We start from the raw sequence: 20,421 nt of genomic DNA, 5'->3' as shown, positions 1-20,421 counted from the left end.
TAGAACTTGTTGATACCCATATGACACGATAGGCGTAACCCCTGATCACCACGCTCTGATTGAGACTGAAATAAGAGTAGGTGGAAAGAAAGCAGAGAGGCCTGAACACACACAATGTTGAATACTTGGTTAAAAGTTATGGATAAATGGTTGGAATGGTTAAAAGTTAAAAACCACAATAGAAGCAGGTCACTGTTTAAGGTTGTAACTAAAAACAGTGAAAGTAGTAGGTAAATGGTCAGAATGTTGAAAGGCATTGGACATAGGGTTGAAACCTCCGGTTATCAAAACAGAACAATCCAACACAGATAGTTCAGCTGTTTAAAAAAGTTACTTTAACTTTAATATAGTTGATTATACTAAATGACAGATAAAAACAACAGACAAATGAGACCAGATACGTAAAATAATCACTTGTTTTATTCTTTTTTTAACCATGCCACCGAACACTGACACATACGGAGTTGTGCCTGAATCCACACTGAGGAAACACTTTCACACACTGTGTTACAAAGCTGTAATGAAGAGGGATTTTACTGCACACATGGATGGCAAGAAGAACAACCCTGATTGGACACCAGGTCGAGCTTTGATCTGGCCCTGAGGTAGACAGACATTGACATAATCTAAACAATGCTAATCACATCCTCCTAGGACACATCAAATAAAAGGACATCTGCATTATCACAACATAAAGATAAAAAACCCTTTTCAAACAAAAGTGCTCAATTTCTTTTGGTCCACCAAAGAAATCCAGTTTTAGTGCATGTTCATGTAAATAGATACAGTGAATGTGTATTTTCATGGCACTGAGTGTTCTTGGCTACTTAAGAAGGCATTGTTTACGCCCAAGGATGCCAAGATTTGCTATACACACTGTTTTCATCCAAAGATCTCAGTCCATTTTGAAAGCAATTTTTGATGTAAAAAATACACGCTTGTCTCAGAGCATCACCCACTATCACAGTATGTTGCCTCCAGTTGCAATGACAGACAAAGTGGATCTACATGGCAGTCTATCTTTAACTAACAGTAAACAAACACCCAGAAACAACTACTAATAGCACAGACCCAAGTAGTCAAGCACATCAATGCTCTACTTATAAAAGAGGCACAAGGGAGGGATCGTAATCAAATCAGAGACTTATAAAACACACACATGAAGCCGTTACTCAAATCATACCAAATGTAAACAGATAGCAAATTAGTGTAATACAAAAATACAACATGTTTATATCTATAAGGCCTGTGTTAGGCTCACATAAAGGAATAACATACTTTAACAGTTTGTACATTACAGCTACACTTTAACGAACAATAACCTTCTCATAATGATTCAAAGTCAGAATTCTCTTTTCAGGTATTATAAAAAAAAACTTCTTTTTATGTTTTCTCCTAGAAAATTGTGATTTTATAAGACATCCATATATAGTTTATTTTAAAAAAAACACACATAAAAGCAATGTTGAGACTCTTTTTTTTTTTTTTACAGATCGTTAGACTGTTGGGATTGTGATGCATTTGTTGCAAAATTAAAACCATCAATTGGTGAATGATTTGTGAAAAATGAGACGTAGAGGGTCCCACGACCCATTGGCGAAGAGCCCAGGGTGTACCCTGCCTCTCGCCCGTAGTAAGTTGGGATAGGCTCTAGCAACACCGTGACCCTCAAGGCAGACAAACGGCTGAAGACGAGACGATTAGGGTCATCTCGTCTAGAAGAAGATGGATGGAGATGTAATAAAATTCATCCCATACTGAGACACTGACTGATGAATGAAAACCAACACATATTTGGTAAGAAAAACAACAACATATAAATAGCAAAAAAACGATTACATTGCAAGCGTAACTCAAATTGTGACTCAGCTACCGTAAAATAATAACACTCACTGCAAAAAACGACAAGGCAATTAAAGAGATCAAGCTTATGAGGTCAAAACGTGGCAGCCATTCAAGTAAAGCATGCAGAAAAAAACTGAACACAACAGCAGAAAAACAAAATAAAACAGAAGTTACAGGAATTTAGATTTTTGCAAAGTTCTGCCAATCGGATCATTGTGGAATTTTCAAGATCAAATAACGAAAATCAGGTTTGTCTGATGTTAACCAATAAATCACAAAAAAAAGAGACCCTGCTACTCACACAGGTCATCAGTTGCACCAATTTTACCCACAGTGAATCCATTTGTGATATAGTTACTATTAAAAACTGTGTGTCAGTGTATGCTTGTGTGCACCAGGGCTGCAACGGTCATTCCGGAAACAACTTTTGATAACTAATAGATTTGTGAAGTCCTTTTTGGAAGGACATTGTAAATAATTTCTGCTACTTCAAAGTAGACTTTTTGCTTTTGGATTTCATGTAATTTCGTAATGAATCAATTTGGGACAAACTAGTTATTTAAAGATGCCAATTGTCACCAGATTCAACCATTCACAGTGAATTCACTGCGCAAACTTAATCTAAATGATAACGTAACTTGTCATTATTAACAGCCCTAGTGTAGTGTGTATGCACACTGGTGCTGCATGTCTCTGTTGTCAGGTCAAACCTCGTACCTTTCTACAATTCATTTTTCAGTTGATCCAAAAAGTGTCTGACTGACTTTAACCCGAAGAGAAGAAGGGCATCTTTCAGCACAAGAAATCTGTAACACTACTTTGTGTGTGTGCATGTATGTTCGTGTGTGTGTGTGTGTGTGTGTCTCAAACTGTGCATGGGGTCCAAGTCCTGCTCAGACGTAACAGACATACAGGTAAGTCTTTTCTATCCTCCAGTCGGCCGGCACGTCCTCAGGTTTGTGGCCTTTCATGTGCTTCTGCATGGCGGCCAGGCTGGGGCAGAAGTCCTGGCAGATGGTGCACTGGTACGGAGACGCGCCGTTGTGAGTGCGCAGGTGTTTGATCATAGCCGAGTAGTCTCTGGACCGTTGATGACACAGCTTACACTCAAATGGCTTCTCACCTGAAAAATTCAACAACAGAGCATTAACCTTGAAGACCTTGAGTCTGCTAGGCGAAACAGGAGCCATCGCTATTTCAGACGACTGTACTGCAAGTCGTGGTGTTGTGTGTTGTTTGTGCGTTACGATTTGATCTATTAGATCAGTTTGCCCTTAGAGTGATATAAGAGAATGTCCAGTTGGCATCATCCATTGAGATTAAGAGAGTGCTGTGTTTCCAATTCCAATGGGTGAAAAAAAATGAGTGAAAAAAAAGTGTGGGTGGACAGTTTGACGACTCTCACCTGTATGTACACGGTAGTGTGTTTCTAGCTGGTGCTTGAGGCTGAACCTCTTCCCACAGCCGTTGCACTCGTAAGGCTTTTCTCCTGTGTGGATGCGTTTGTGGCCCCTCAATGTTCCGTCATCTCTGAAACAGCTTCCGCAGAATTCACACTCAAACGGATGATCACCTGAAAACATAGTCATGTCAAGAAAGAAGCAGCAGCAGCAGCCGTAACACCAACACAGACCACTATTGTGGTTTGAAAGGTTAAGTGTTCCCATAGCATGACATGGTGAAAATGCATATAGAGATGCACAGGTCAAACAGTCACAGAGTCTTTTGTGCACATGCACATCAAGTGAGGGGAACTAAAGTCCTTTCAGGCGTCGCTAATGTTATGGCATTAGGACACCCCTCTTAGCTGTCTGCTAATAGTTAATAAAAGTCCTCCGGGCATGTGCTGCTCTGTTTTCTATACTGTAGTTAATCTATTTCTCTCCCTAGGCTGAGAATTTGACTCATCTTCAATGACCTATGTGCCTCATTATCTCAGTGTCCACAGCAACAGCCAAGTCAGAGGATACATGGCTCAGCTCATTACAGGCCGATTCTCCCCAATCGCCCACCCTACTGTGGAGGAGATGACATTTACAAAATGTTACTTTCAAGTAGAATGGTACACAAACAAGATGCGCTGCCATGGCCAAAACTCCATTCACTTCTGTCTCTTCACATCAATTATGTATGTCTCCTGTCTCGACATCAAGCTGCTGTGACAGCTGGGAGTGTTATTTAAGGTAAAAGTAGAAAGGGGGACATCTTTTCAGTAAATATCTTCTCCGTCTCCCGCGGCAATAAGACTCACCCTCGGTAGAACACACAGACAAGTCATTTCCATTTGCTTTTCCTTCAATATTTATTTGGGTTTCCTCTATCATTTTGGGTGAACCACACTAGAACTGACAGCCGTGAATTGCAGAAGCCCAAAGGCTGTCTAAGAACCCAAAATATAAACAGGATGAAAATGCCCAAAAATATGCACCGGCCGTAACGGTACAGTGCTGTCATCAGGGAGGTGAGTCATCTTATAGAGAAGGGAGAGGATGCATGTAAAAAGCTTCAAGCCAGTAACCTAAAAAATTAACTCACATGCAGAAATAAATGTGTCTTTTATGACATGCATGTGTTTGGCACCACGCTTGTGTTTTACATCAGGACATAATGTTACAGATGATTCCAACTGTTTGACCCTTACCCGTGTGCGAGCGCAAGTGTCTTTTAAGGGTAGTGTGGCTCGGGAAGGGGCGTTCACAGTGGCTACAGATGTAGCTGTGCATGCCTGCATGGACCTCCATGTGTTGCTGCAGGGCCTTCTGGGTCTGGAAGCGCTTTGCACACAGCAGACAGAACACCGCCATGTCAGTCCCTGGAGAACGCACAAGACACAGACACGGTTATTTCAGTACCATACACAGACAGGGCCTTAAGTGGGAAAACTGGGTCACTTCAACTTTGTGTGAGTCCTCTGAGGGAAAAGCTTCTTTCAAAGAGCAAGTGCCTCTACCTAAACTAACTCCCCTAAAAGCCCACAGGCACTTTCAAATGTGAGTCTTCAGACATTCTATTTTAAAGCATGAAAGTCATTGTTTTCTTTACGAATTTCCCACACAACGAAGAGCATGCCAATCACATAATCAATGGCTCCTTCCTGAGGCGTTAGATGTGTAATTATTCTCTTCGTTCCCCATCAGGAGTCAGCTCTAGCCTGTGAAGTCCTCTGTCTCTGTGCTCAAAGAGCGGCTGATGGTGGCTCCACCCTAAATGATGCCTACACTATGCGCACTGTGCAGAATGTTAAGTAGTGATATCAAGCCATTAAAGGCAGGACGGCAGGAAAAAACACAATCCAGTTTAATCCTGTGTGTGACCTGGCATCTCTTTGGGGCTGATTTCCTGTTGCACATGGCGTGGAGAGGAATACAGATAAGGAGACACTGGCAGGGAAACTCAAGTCAAAATGGCTATGTGAAGAAGATCCATTGGCTGTCATACAGTCAACAGTTGATCTACAGGCTGCACACGCCAGCCCTCAAATCCTTTCTGGCATTCAGACGGATGCAAATTCATATGTGTGATAGGACTGAGGGACTGGTTAATCAGTGGCATTGGATATAATGTGCATGTCCTGGTGAGTGAGGCTTTAATGTGAGATTATGAGGTCCTTATTTCTCTGTCTGCTCAGGTTGCAGATCATTTACAATGCTAGCAGGTCCCATTGCTCCTGACTCGGATTCAATCAGACATCTCCAGCGGAGGATCATTAGTAAACAGAGGACTGTGCCAGCACTTCATTGGAATTCAAGTGGGGTTGCTGTGTCGCATTTAAAATGCAGTCTGATGAGGTCCACTAAATCAAATCATTTGTTACTGTTATTGAAGTGCCTTGAGGCAACTGGCAATTAAATTGGAATTAACGTAGGGAAAGGGATACAGCACACATACTAAGAGGGAAGAGTGTCAGACACTTGCTTTAGGTTCTGTCAAGTTAACAGACAAGGCTTTTCAAAGCAGAGTGAAAAAGAGACAAATCGTGTACGTTCACATTTTCCGGGATAAATAAGAAACGTTCACTGTGTATTGTTCCTAATCCATGTTTCACAATTGGCTCAAACAAAGAAAGAGACATTTTTAGACGTTACATTTCACTGATACCATGTGGGATGGAAACACAAAAGTCTCTTCTTTTGGTTAATGCTTCTTTTTGAACCTAGTCTCCAACAGTAACAGAACTGATCATTTGTAATTATTAACAGAGCGAACACAGGATGAAAGAAATTCCCTGATCTTAACAATCCTACAGCGAGGCAGGATTGAACTGAACTGCACCTGTTCAGAGGCTTTAGCCTGTGGACTTTTGCACAAAAGGCACACAATGAGGTTCAGGCCCTCATTGACCAAGCCCATTAGTCATAGGTTACTCACGTAACTCCTACAATCCCTGTCTTTATGCGTCGCCTAATGACCACGGCCCTTTCTCACCCACGGATCACAATAATTTAGTTGAAGACAAAAGACCCGCCATACTCAACGCCTCTGCACCCTCCCTGCTCCCCTCATCCGCTGACCAAACAGGAAATCCTTCTGCTCTTTAACCAGCCTCTCTTTCTGTCTGAATCACTCCTAACTGAAACCAGTTCACTACACATGGAGTCTGGATAACAATCAAACAACGGCTGAAGAAGTATCAAATTCATTCTTTCTATGACCTGTTGAGAAGATTCTTGATCCAATTAAAAGATTTGTAGTATTCAGTTTTGCCAGCAGGGGGAGTACTTTAAATTCAAATCCTTCCAGGTTATTTTAGCTGCAGGCAGAGCCCTCAACAAATGAATAACGTACTATCAAGCCCTGTAGATATTTCAAAGAACTCTAATGAAACCTGTCACCTCTCTATCTCTATATTGACTATTGTGTTGCAAGTGTTGGTTTAAATGCAGCTCACACACTTTGTTTTGTCTTCGCTGAAAGTTTGAATAATTCCTTTTCTTGGTGGAGGTTACGCGTTACTCCTTGGCACACCTGGAGACGCTTACAGATGTACATCCTGATCCTTCTGTCACCAACAATACTGAAACCTGAGTTGAGAAATGTGACAAATATTCTGTCACAAGAATGTCACTCTTGATCTCAGACTGACGCACAAGAGACAGCAGCTTGGCAGTCGTGGTTTTTTCCCCCCCCTCCCCTCTCCGGTTTCATTCTTGCTTTCGACGCTGAATATAAAAATAACAAATAATATCTTGAAGTGTAAACAAAATCTTCGGAGGAACGGAAATGTTTGTATGTGTTAGTGGTGGCATTTCGGGCTTGGTGTGCTCTGTTAACTTTTCAAACAAAAAGGATTTGCAGTTGGAGAGTTTTCCAGTCAGCTTTGGTAATAAGTGCGGAGGAGTTTCTTTATAAGAGAGTAAGCCTTAAAGTTGGCTGCGCTGCCCCCTGCTTTCTCACCCCAAACCAGACAATGGGTATGGGATTTGGGTTTCAACACACAGGCTGACCCTTGACCTTTGGTCCTCAATGGGGTAAATACCATGTAATCAATGGTATTCCTCGAAGGCTGGAGAGCTGACTGAACATTGTGTTCAGAGGGAGGGAACTTTAACAGTGAGAGTAATCATTCACTTATAAACAATTCCTCTGTGAGGGAGAAAATATAAACATTTACTGTGTGTTTTATCACTGAACTGCTTGTGCAACGCACAATTAGATTAGTGACTCAGGGCAGTCTGAGGTCCTGCTTCTTCAGCATTTCTCCACTAACATGTTTGTGTCCTTGTGATTTAACATAGTTTTCCTCCATGCTGCTGCCATTTCAGTCCGCGCGAGGTGGGAGCCAGCCACACTCTCATGCTGCCTAACAAACAATCGTGTGTCTAGGCAACCAGATAGGATCATGGTCCTTGTTGGGGTGAAGTGTTTGAGCTAATCCCTTCATTCACAAATAAGCGCAGCCTGTTTCTTTTCAAGCAGCACACAAAAGTTTTCCCACCCTGAGAATCTGGGACTAAACCTACTGCAAACTGGACAAAAGGTCATCTTCAAGGATGACCACAAATGTTTAACTTTAAGTTTAATCTGAATTTTAGTGAGCGGAGATGAATGATTTAACTCACTGTCTTGTGAATGATTTATCTTTAATATTTTGTAAAAAAAAAAAAAAAAGTAAAGGAAAGAAAAGAAAAAACCCCCCAGAAAAATTAATTACAAGTGACGGCAAGAATTGATAGAAAAGCGAAAACAAATCTCCAGCTGCCAAAAGGCTAAAGATATCTAAACGGATTCCACAACTTAATCTTACACATCATGACTGATTGTGTCCACCAGCAATATTGTGCAACGTGAAGCCACTATAGATCATGTCCTCAGGTCCTGTTTGGTCTAAACGCAGCCTTCTCCCTGTTTGCCTGCTCACTAACACGCCTCAGCTGAACATACAGCCGGGAAAGCAACATAATGTGCTAGACCTCACATGACCCTGTGCATTCATCCTACTGTAAGTGTTCACACAGACAGCTCCCTGTTGATGTGGCAGCTCCAGGGGCGCACACACACACACACACACACACACACACACACACACACACACACACACACACACACACACACACACACAACAGTACCTTAAACAACCCCAGGCCCTCCCTCATCAGTAGACTGCTAATCTAGCCGAGTGAGGAACATCGGACTTAATAATTAATGCAACAACAGATACATTGCTCATGTTTAACCACCATTCCATGGATCAGTTCGCTGAGGTCACATGTTGTCTGATTTACCTGGATTCCTAGAATATTTTTAGTATCTATTTGTCTATATTTAACATGGCAGACATCCTGTAGCTTTGTAGCCTGTTAGTTTAAATAAATATTGGGCGTACACACAGAGTACGGTTCAGCTCAGCTTATGGTCTGGATGAATTACAACTGGGTATTATGACATGAGGGCACAGCTTGATGATGGACACACAATTAGGCGAGCTAAAAGGTCTGCGTTAAGAGGGCTGCATTATAATGACTGAGCTGAATGTGAATGGACTACAGGACTGTTTAATTAGGGCACCGACAGAAGGTAATATTATTCACTCCATGTAGCAGCCTGTAATGTGTAGAAACAGCAGCAGTGCAGCTGCTTGAGTACACAAAAGCACCACTCTTATGACCTTATGGTCAGCCAACATTGTTTGAAGCTAATAACAGTACATATCTGTGCATGTCGTAGATAAGCCAAGGAGTCGGGTTCCACAAAATTTGAAAGCTTGCTGCTCTGAGGCTCTTACAAAACAAACCCCTTTGTTTTGTGAGAGCAAATTGGAGACAGATCCATTCTTTTATTTTGGGCACTGACAAGTAGGTCAGAGGAGACTATGACAGTGCTGTGGTGAGAAGTAAACAGCAGCACATGACGATGTTTTCCTTTCGGTCCTGGCATTCAACACCAGCAACATTCCCCCTCTCGTCCTCAGGAAGCCCTTACATACCCCCTACACCCCCACCCCCCCACCCCATCCCTTCCCACAGTCCTCTCCACTCCTGCCTCCCTCCTCTACCCGCCCCCACTTTTTTGATCTCCAACTGCAGCAACCCTAGGCCATTCACCTCTGATATATCAAAATGGTCAAAGATACTTTCACTCCAGTTAACGTTTCCAAATTGCTTCAGAGTAAGCACCCCCCTCCCAAAAAAAAAAGAAGTATTAGTTACCCCTCAGAAGAGGTGGACCATCATGCTGCAGCTGCTGAGATCTGACAAGTGTTAATCTGCTAAGAGGAAACTCATTTGGCTCACTGGCTTCAACACGCAGCAAATTAAAGCCCCGGCAGGACGGTGAGGGCCGAAGCAGTGAAAGATCCTGTTTGTTCGTTTCATTGATTCTTTTTTTTTTTTTTTTTTTTTTTAATTTGAGAAATGAAATCTAGGTTAAACATTATTGCACAAACATGCAGAAGGTTCTCTCATAACCTCAACATGACTGATTATATTACCTGTCGCTAACGTCAGCGTCGGAGGCGGGGACGACGGAAGTGTCTCTAAAAGGGTCGTGCGTCACAGCAGACTGAGCTGAGATCACAGCCAAACGAGACAGTGCCGTCCTTTTGCACCCTGCTCCGGATACAGCGCCAAGCTGAAACCGAGCTCTGGATGTTTACAGCATGGGCAGAAACTTTTGGGCATCGTTAACACCCCTGCATGTCCGCAGACATTAAGTATTCATACGTGTGTGTGTGTGTGTGTGTGTGTGCCACCTGCAGTTACAGTTACATGCCAGTGCTCCTGAGAGGGGTTATCACCTTTCTGAAAGTAGCAGAAAAGGTGTGGATTCACACATTCAGGAATCATCTGACAATGATGTACCTTTTTTTTTTTCACGGTTGTTGAGTTTTGAGTCACATCTTTCTCACTTCAAGCTAATGGGGTGGGGGGGGTGGGGGGGGTAAAGTGTTGCTTCCCTAAAAGGTAGAGGTGTGTGGTTCTGAGGGGTTTGGTGATCACAATTAGTGATTTTGTTTTTTTGAGCAATGGCAACAAGCAAAATATCAATGATTTTAAGACAAGTGTTATAACAAAGAGCCTGTCGAGTTGTGTGTTCAGATATATAACGGACTGATCATGAAAACAACTTTAAAGATTTGTCCGTTTTAAAAAAGGTGCACAACTAAACCTTGTTTTCATCATCCTAGTATCTGGAGAGTGTTTTTTTAATCACTTATCTGTTCAGCCAATCCAAACGTGAAAAAACAAATATCATTCTGTCCCAAAGCCCAAAGTGAGGTCTTCAAATTGATTGTTTTGTCCACCAGTATAAAAACCAGAAGATGCTTATTTGACTGCTGGGGGGGGGGGGCAGTAAATCTGTTCATAAATTCAAGTACAAAAGGTTGTCATTTAAAATTCCGTGGATTAAATAACCAGTTTATAATAAATTCAACTCATTAAAGTTTTTAATTTCTCTCAATCATTCACTTTTACATCTTTATTTCAGAATGTGTCAGGTGTCGATTTGTGTGAATGCTCCATCCTGATCAACGGTGTATACTATTCCCTGACATGTATTAACTGATATTTATATGTCCATACTTGGTACTGAGATCTTTCACATATTCTTGATTTGGGGTTATAAATGTTTTGGGGTTACAATTGGGGCAGCAGCAGCTCAATCCACTGGGTCATGAGCTGGGGACCAGAGCGTGGCTGGTTCGAGGCTCATATGGACCAAAAAGTTCAGAGTGTGAACTGGCAGTGGAGAGGTGTCAGGTCACCTCCTGAGCCCTACCGAGGTGTCCTTGAGCAAGACATCGTCCCCTTACAGATGCTCATAGGGGCAAATCATGAAGGAGCTGCCCACTGTTCTACCTCTCATCATCTGCATGCTTACAGGCTCCTTGTGTGTGTATGTGTGTGTGTGTGTGTGTGTGTGTGTGTGTGTGTGTGTGTGTGTGTGTGTGTGTGTGTGTGTGTGTGTGTGTGTTCTACATATACTGTACAGTATTTATACGTGTGTGACAATAAAGTTGATTATTTCTTCTTGTTCTTCTTCAACAATACACCATTACCTTTAATATTTATCTCAATGGTTTTTTTCCAGCTGACCTGATAAATCTCATATCGATTACGTGGTTTGTGAATTAGATCAATAATTTGATGATTTATAAACCCTTAGCAACTGTAGTTTAACAATAAAGTGGCAAGTGACAACAATAATACTATTTTTAAAACAATTATAACAAACATACTAATTATGGAACTCATTTGTTGGAATCTCACACTTAATTTCCATTGTTTTATAAATGATCCTTTTTCTTTGTTTAACCCATAAACACATAGATTATTGTTTTGAAAACAGTTAGGAGTAAATTCTTCTTATTTTCTAATAATACTAACATCTGGGAACGTGGGCGGTAAACACATATTGAGAAATGACTTCTCTTTATAAAAACGACTGAAGCAGCTGCATTTCCTCTGGCTGTTTTTTTCTGAATTATAAGAATTAAAATTTATGAGTCTCATGTTTGTGCTGCCACTTGGCCAAAAAAACATGGCATGAGCTAAAAGCATTGGATTAATCCTGGTGCCAAGTCTTAATACTGGACATTCACTGGACACGATAAGAGTGTATTAAAATCCTCTTAATCAGAAATAACTGAAAAACCAAGAGTGTTTGTCTTGTTGTTCAGTGTGTGTGAGCACATGTAAATAAATCCGTTCTCAGACAGGATGTAGGATAGTGTGTTCCTGAAGCTGTGGTGTTGGCGCTGTAGAGCTATGGTTCTGGAAATGTGGCATGCAGTGGGCCTGGATGCCAGGAGATATTAGTGGGTGATATGTGAGCAGGCCTCCCACCACCCCGTTGATAAATTATGGAACATCATGACAGGAGCAGTTTCACCCAGCCAGCATGACAAGCAAGTTTAGACCTAACAATCACAAGTCCTGCAGTCACAGCTCACTTGACAGCTCAATGCATTCTGTCCAGGTTAAACAAACATACAGTGTGTGTGGGTGTGTGTGTGTTTGTAGAGGAAGTATTAGCACATGCACATGTCTGTAAAATACCTGTGTGTGTTTGTCTGTGAGCTTCCAGAGCATCCTCTGAGGAGAATGTCGCTCCGCACTGATCGCACACCAGCGCCTCTGCAGGAGCTGTAGATGAAGATTTATAAGAGGATATCTTGATTAGACATTTAAAAACATGTTTTTTTGTTGCTTTTTTTATTGCAGAATTTGTCAGTTAATTTGGCATTTAGAGAGAAGGGCGGCGAAAGCAACCAGAAAGAAACAAGCCCCGTTTCAGGAGTCGCTGAAGAGCCTCGCTTGTCACACGTGCTTGTGCTTCTCAGGTGTTAACACAAGGAAGAGCACAATGGAGCAGGGGAAAGCAGCATAAAAAAAACACAACACGGGACAAACAAAAGCACCAGACAGGGTGCAGCGGCCCCTCTTTTTGACAAAAAAGAGCCGAACTGAAGAGTTTTATTTACCATGCCCTGTTATCAGTCTCTGAACAGTGAGCAGACTGTCTGCCTGAGAGGCCACAGAAGGACTGGGTGTTCTCTCTACAGCAGACGCTTCCCGCCTACGGCACATCCCTTTATCAAAAAAAAAAAAAAAAAAAAAAAAAAAAAGAAACAGTTCAGAGTCAACACCCCGAATCCCATCGCACAGACAGTAACTACAGTTCCCAGTTCACCTTTGGAATGCCCTTGTCTGCTGCGATGAAAACATGAAAGAGATAAATATGCATGCTGCTTGCAGAAATGTTGGCTCCTTGTTCTGAGCTCACCTGCACAGACAGACACGTAGCACAGATATGTACACACACACACACACACACACACACACACACACACACACACACACACACACACACACACACACACACACACACACACACACACACACACACACACACACACACACACAGCTGTTTGGATGTGGGTTGGCTCTAGTGGAGATGTAAATCGGTTGCAGATCCATACTGGCCCAAGGCTCATTCACTGATCTATTTTCTGCTCAGCTGGCTTTAAATGAAGTTAAAATGACTCATTAAAACACCCACAAGCTTTGGGAACTCTGAACACTACAGCCTAAATGTGGTCCTCTTTCAACTCCTATGATGCCTCTATACACAGACGCTGTGCCACTGCTCCAATCGCTGCACATAAATAACAAAAAAGATGCAATCTGTTCATTTGTCAAAAGAACAATTTTCAGAAACAAACGTTTCCTGTGTGGAAACTGTGGATTTTGTCACACAGAGCAAGAATAAAGCTTGGTAGTGAGTAGTGTTATTTAGCGGGCAACACTGGAGAAATGTTGTAGATCCTGATGTTGTGTGACACTGTCCAGTGTGGTGTGTTGTGTTCTGTGAGATTGTGTGATAAGGGAAGAAGAGAACATAGTGCATTGTCTTGTGCAGTCAAAGGCACGGAGTGTGCTCTCATCCATAAACCATCAAACTGTCTCCAGACGCGGCTGCAATCGTCCTCCATCAAAACACTTTGTCTGGCATACCAAAATAAGAGCCAGCATCGAGCTGAATACCAAATCAGCCCATTAGAGCGGTGGAGCTCTCGCTCCTTAGCAACCAGCGGGATCTAAGGGTGCTATACCGAAATACACAGCGACAAAGAAATGAGATCTACATCTCCTTTTTGTAGTATTATGGTTTGAAACATTAGAATGGGGATGGCTTGGTGCATAAATTCAAATTAGGTTGAAGATGCCGCTGTCATGGATGTCGCAGCGAATTGAAAATCAAAAGAACGTCGTTGAAGTCTGAGGGAAACGCGGGACAGTGTGTGTGTGTGTTTGGGGTTATGCAGAGTGAATGGAGGAAGGAAAAAAAAAAAGAAAAGAAAAGATGAGTCAGGTGAAGTTTAAAGAGGCACATTTCCCGTCATCTCTCAGCAGTCTGTCATTTCTGAACAATCCTCAAAGAAGAGGCAGCGAGGACAGGAACCCTTGCCACATCTATGTTCAAATACCAAATACCAACTGAGGCTTCTGTTTTAGTTTCATTTTTTAGTCCCTGATCTTACTCCACCCCCACCCCAAACACACACACAACCCCCCCCACCACCACCTCTTTCTCTATTTTGGATAAAGTAGCTGGGAGAGCAGTCAGGTCTGATTAAGTCTGCGTTTGGGTACAGTGTGTTCCTGGACACACATCTGCGAGCGAGCCATCACACACGCTTCGGAACACTGGCAGAACACCCAGGCCTGCCGGCAGCTCATGATGTCATCACTCAGAAGGGGCAGAGCTGGCGCGCTGCCAGAGTCTCCAAAAAAACACAGAAATGATTCAAATGGAGAGAGGAAGAGACAGATAGGGGAGGGAGAGGTGCGCAGACCTGAGCATGGAAAAGAAAGCGTGATCCAAATATTCAGAGCAGCACTAACTTCGTACGGGGGGTGGGGGTTGAAGGGGGGGGGTCTAGTAGTATGAACAGGTGCACCCAAAGGCCGCGTGATCAAGAGGCTTCACGAGAACTGAGTAGTCTGAGAAAGGAATTTAAAATTTAAGTAGTACCTGTGTGAGACAGCATGTGCATCCGTAGTCGCATGCTGTCCTGGAAGTGTTTGCCACAGTATTCACAGCCGTGGCCCTTTTCCTCGGTGTGGAGCCTCCTGTGGAACGACGAAACACTTAAGTGAGATCATTCTCGAAGAGGGAAAAAAACAGAGAGGGAAAAACATTCTTGTGATAATAAATCTGTCTGATTTTTGCTCCTTTTATTTTTTTTTTAAAAGGTCTCCCAAACCCAGAAGCAGGATTGTCCCTGTAACAAGAAGAGGAGCATGTTTTAATGCCGGCACGAATCCCTCACTGAATGCAACATCATTAGTGAAAGAGGCCCTCGGAGTTGTGAATCACAACGCATGAATGCTAAAAGAACACAGACAATGGGATATCTGGCTAATTTCAGAGTGCAGACATACGCGTGCCTGCACCCGCCAGCACTGCAAGACATCGGGTACGCACAAACACAAGCACACAACAATCACATCCCAGCACACACACACACACACACACACACACACACACACGCACACACGCGCACACACACACTTGTCCTGTAACTGCAATGAAAAGGAGAAAAGAAGATGATTCGCCGACGCTCCCTCCAGCAGCTAAATCATATCATATCACATACATCTGAGCATACAAGGCATCTGTACTGTTCTCCTCACATCACCCCACTAAGAGCAGAGGAAATGGCCTCACAGGAGTCTGAGAAGATAAACCGCGGTTAAAAAAAACCCCAAGATGATGATATTCTGAACAAGTGAAATCAACATTAAGGTATTAAGGCAAGGTGATTACTTTGGAGATCAGAAGCACTGCTTTTATTTCAGTTTTTTTTTTAGCATAGTACTGAGTTGTAAAGCAAGATTTGAGCAAAATCTAAAGAATATAATATAATATAATATAATATAATATAATATAATATAATATAATATAATATAATATAATATAATATAATATAATATAATATAATAGCAGCCTATCATGGACAGTTACAGATTTTAAAATCAGGATTTGCTGAAAGCCATGACTGGAGTTGTGATAACTTTGTTGATGCTTGAGTTACCTTTAACACAACTCTGAATCACCGTGGATCACACTTCTGTGATGTCACTCACACACTGGATGTCAATTGGAATTATTGACATTTTATTTTGAAATCACTGTCTTTCTGTTCATTCAGTCAGCTGTGACCAAACCAAAGCTGTTAAAGTTTTCTGTTTTGTTTTTGTTTTTTTTCATGGTGAAACCGACTCAGGATTTAATGAAGACACAGAGAATGTCAACCTGCAGACCAGGTGTATGCTCAGTGACCTGGCTGCAGACCCACAGCAACTTCATTACATCCTCAAGCAGTAGCACCAATGCAAACTCCTCCGACCTGCAGACATCCGCCTGTCTCCATGTGTGAGGAACACGCATCACTAAATATCCCACAGGAAGCTCTGTTCCCTACCGAGGCACTCTGGTGTGGCACGAGGCTGAAATGTCAGGCGGGGGGATGGGGAGGGGGGGCTAAAGACACAGAAAGATTTTTGGATCACAGATCGCTTCATATCCGATGATTAGTGTTGAGCCAAGCACACAAAAATTATTAAAATGTGCAATCGAGCTGCCGAGATTTGTCATTGAGCTGAAAAGCAACTTTTTTGTGCACTGACATAATGTAGACGGACAGGCTTGTGCATTAAACAGTGAGTGTCGAGGCAGAAGCTGTCCGTCATTTAGCTGAGGAGTCCACCCTGATCCCTGCTGAGAGGCTCCTCTCTGCCGGTGCAAAGGAATGCATATCAAACAGTTTAAGAGACAGCCTGTTGTGTGAGGCACGCTCCTGCACAAATAATCAAACAGAATTTAGAACATCAAGCTTAGTAACAGCCCTGTGCAACACCAAGGCCTCTTTATATCAAACACCCAACAAAGACCCAATTCAAAACTTTTCAAGACATCTCACTGTTAAGACACAAGAGCAGGTGTCCCTGAGAATAAATTAACACGTTTCTTATCGCTCCTTCCAGCTTTTATCTCTCACCATGATGGGGAACCCTGAAAACCTCCAGTTCAATACAAAAACGCACTCACTTTTTTTTCCTTAATGGGATGAATGAATGCTTAAATCCATCAAACTGCACCAGCACACATGCATAGCCCTCACTTCTTTAACTAGACTTGAAAGGTCTGTCAGTAAACGCTGCGCATTGAGAGAAATTGTTTTTTAGTGTCACCGATGCAAAAACTACATTCTTTAGTTTGTTTTAAGGTGATACATACATTTTAGATTCTATAGCTGGGATGCTTTTTCTCTCTTTGAGATAGTAAAATAGATTTAAAACATACCACGATGCTGTAGGATGGATCAAAAAACGTGTTGATTGATAGGTTGTGAACGTTACCTGTGCTGCTCCATGGCCTGGCGGCTGTGCAGCTGCAGCCCACACTCGCCGCAGCACTGCAGGGCCTGAACGTGACCCTCGTGTCTCATCCCTGCTGCGAACTGGCCCAACCTGCTGAAGAGCTCCCGGTGCAGCAGGCCTTGGTGCAGCAGGCCGCCGTAGGCCCGCGGGTCCAATGGCACGCCCAGGGACGGGGCGACTGAAACGGACACCGGCAGCGTCCCGTCCCCTGTGTGGTTGGGGGCCACGGAGTATATGGAGGCAAGATGCTTCTCAGACATTCCTGGGAAACAATCAAGAGCGCTCCCGACCACTTGTCCTCCTCCGTCTTCTGGCCCCGAGTGCAGCTCTCGAGCGCTGGTGATCACACTGCCTCTCAGGGGCGTCCCTGGACCCTCGTCTCTGGGTTGGTCTGACGTACAGCTGCCCTCCCCAGTGCTGGAGGACCGACCCTCGCAGCCATCGGCATCGTCCACCTGCATGTTCTCCGATTTGATGGCGGGATCCACGGAGGGAGACTGGGATAACTCGCTGTGGTGCTGAGGCTGCTGGGAACTTTCCATGTCGACCTCCGAGCTCAGATTGGGACTTAATTTAGGAGGAGCGTCAGCCTCCGGACCGGGGGGGCTCCTGTCCGTCACGTGGTACAGAGCCAGGTGGTGTAAAGCAGTAGGAGTTGTGCGGTTGGGTCCATCCTGTATGGAATGCTTCTTGGACATCAACATGTGTCTCCAGTGCCGGACCCGGCTGTGGTCATCGTCTCCAGAGCTGTGATTCCTCACCGCCACCTCCTCGCTCTGCTCCGCCTGGATGGTCTCCAGCACCTTCAGGCACTGCTCCTCCAGGTACTCGATCTCCAGGATCTCGGCGGCGTACAGCAGGTCGTCCAGGTCCTCGGCCGTGGCCTGGAGCGAGGCGGTGTACGCGTACTCCAGGATCTGCTGGAAGGTTTTGGGGGACAGGAAGTCCAGAGCGTAGCGCAAGCTACTGCGGTGGAACAGAATCTCAAACATCTTACTGGTGCAGGCCAGGACAGTGCGGTGCGCCGGGAACTCCTGGCCGTCCACCGTGATGATGACATCACACAAGGTGCCGGTCAGACGCATCTGATTGGCCCGCTGCAGGAGCGTGCTGGGGTGAGTGGGATTGTAGAGCTGGAGCACACCCATGTTTGTCAGACCCGTATTCACTGAGCCCACGCATGAGGTGTGGCTGTCCCACCTGATGCACTTCCCCCCTCAGCTGTTTGTAGGCCTGCAGGGGGGAGAGAGAGAGAGAGAGAGACGATCAATTAGACTCTGATGTCCACCCAGTCTGTGGGAATATATTAAATATAAAATTATTAACCTGAAAATTATGTAAAATTTTTACCACCTCACCCGGGCTTTAATTTCTAACATCAAACGTGTTCATTTGTTTTTATTAAGACCCACAGACAGACAACAAGTTGACAGCAGCACAGGTGATTAGTCTGAGGTCCCGGGGGGAGCGCTCACGTCGCGGTGGTGGCGTCTGCATACTGAGAGGTGACGGCTAAATCTATCAAGCTCACACACACACACACACACACACACACACACACACACACACACACACACACACACACACACACACACACACACACACACACACACACACACACACACTCAACAGGTAGGCCATTAAAACGCACCGGAGTGATGATTACTTCATTTACGCAGCTCACGTGCTTCATTAGATGGGGGTGGGGGGTGGGGTGGGGGGTGGGGTGGGGGGTGGGGTGGGGGGGGTTAAAGACAATTAAAGCGGTCTGCAAAAAAAAAAAAAAAAAAATCCATAAATAAGTTATCAAACTGATTAAAAGCGTGGGGGAAAAAAACGACACTTGAAAACGACTCTGGGTCGGATCCACGGCCGTCACGTCCAAACACCTACATGACATTGTCACGGATGATGATGATGATGATGATGACGATGATGATGATGACGATGATGATGATGATGATGATGATGATGATGGAGCTGCGTGTGGACTGGTCTGACACCTGCGGACCACAGCAGCGCGTCGGATGGACGCATCCTCAAGTAACCGCAACATCAGAGCGCATCAGGTGCAAAACGCACCTCTGTCGTTCACACATCGCGGCATCGCAGCTTCTTTCCACGTTTATTTACGGTGTGCGCTGTGTTTAAAGGAGCGCTTGAGGTGTAAATAATGTAATTATCCAGAATAATGTCTGACTGCTATCGGGGGTTATTTAAGTTTAGGAACCCACACAATCCGACTGGGGCAAAACTTGGCTCTATTTTCATATGTGTGCGGTAAAAAAACAAACAAACAAAAGAAATGACAAGAACTCCATACAAAACTGAAATTATTTGACAATATGAATTGTTAAAATGAGTCCAGACTGAGGAGTGATTGATCGAAGATGAGCAGCAGGAATAAATAAAAAAAAGTGTGTGGAGCCACAGTTGTTCTTACCTCCGTCTCCTAACGTCCGCCGCTGATTATCCAGGCAACATCATGCTTACACATTTCACAGTACCCGCTCCAAACTCAGTCCTGCTCCTAGTAAGCAAACCATCAGCCAGCCGCGACAGTCAAGCCAGCAGCGGAAACTCCACACTTCCCAGTATGCCTTTCAAAATAAGAGCGGTAGTCGGAACCACTAGTTGAAATGTGTCGGAAGGTGAGAAGCCAGAATAACTGTGGTGTTAAAGGATCAGCTGGAGAAGATGGACGCCCTAATGGTAGATAATAATGCTACAACCAGACTTTCAAGTTTCCATTTATTTTGACATTGTACTCTGGGTCAAAGAAGTGACAAAGATTTAAGTGAAATACAGTACTCATTACCTTTATAGAGAATGGATTACACCTTTGGTGGGCAGGCAGCGTCAGCAATATCTTCTCTGCTGGCCTAGCATGACCAGAAATGATAATATTTATGATAAAAGTTAATTGTATTTTAATGTACAGCCCACAACTGGGTTACACACTCACTGAAGTCAGAAATAAGTGTTTTAACATTTTGTTTTAATGACATTCATGTAATTACTCTGTGACAGTCACTGTACAAAATGGAATAAAAATAAAACAAATATTTGTCAACCAATAGTGTGGCATTTAGACATAATTTTAGAAATTAAGAGGATCCTGGTGACACATAGATGTCTGAAAACTGTCATCATTCATTTGACTGACTCCTCATCGATTTAATCAAGTCCT

At 43.6% G+C, this 20,421-nt stretch overlaps 1 protein-coding gene across 2 annotated transcripts; it reads right to left on the bottom strand.

Moving 5' to 3' along the window:
• Window positions 1-402: 402 nt before the first annotated feature.
• On the bottom strand, window positions 403-19,839 carry LOC137596840 (zinc finger and BTB domain-containing protein 16-A-like). Of its 2 annotated transcripts, XM_068317604.1 has the most exons (8): window positions 19,675-19,839; window positions 17,211-18,464; window positions 14,821-14,918; window positions 12,767-12,874; window positions 12,342-12,428; window positions 4,487-4,657; window positions 3,251-3,418; window positions 403-2,968 (listed from the first exon to the last, which is right to left on the bottom strand). In XM_068317604.1, the coding sequence occupies exons 2-8, from the start codon at window positions 18,377-18,379 to the stop codon at window positions 2,739-2,741; spliced, it is 2,031 nt and encodes a 676-aa protein (XP_068173705.1). In that variant the 5' UTR covers window positions 18,380-18,464; window positions 19,675-19,839; the 3' UTR covers window positions 403-2,738. The 2 variants fall into 2 exon arrangements, with proteins under 2 accessions (XP_068173705.1, XP_068173706.1); XM_068317605.1 differs by lacking the exon at window positions 12,767-12,874 and having other exon boundaries at window positions 19,675-19,834.
• Window positions 19,840-20,421: the final 582 nt, after the last annotated feature.

The sequence above is a fragment of the Antennarius striatus genome, chromosome 6 (genome assembly GCF_040054535.1).
Source record: "Antennarius striatus isolate MH-2024 chromosome 6, ASM4005453v1, whole genome shotgun sequence".
NCBI lineage: Eukaryota > Metazoa > Chordata > Actinopteri > Lophiiformes > Antennariidae > Antennarius > Antennarius striatus.
This window is presented reverse-complemented; position numbering and strand designations above follow the sequence as displayed.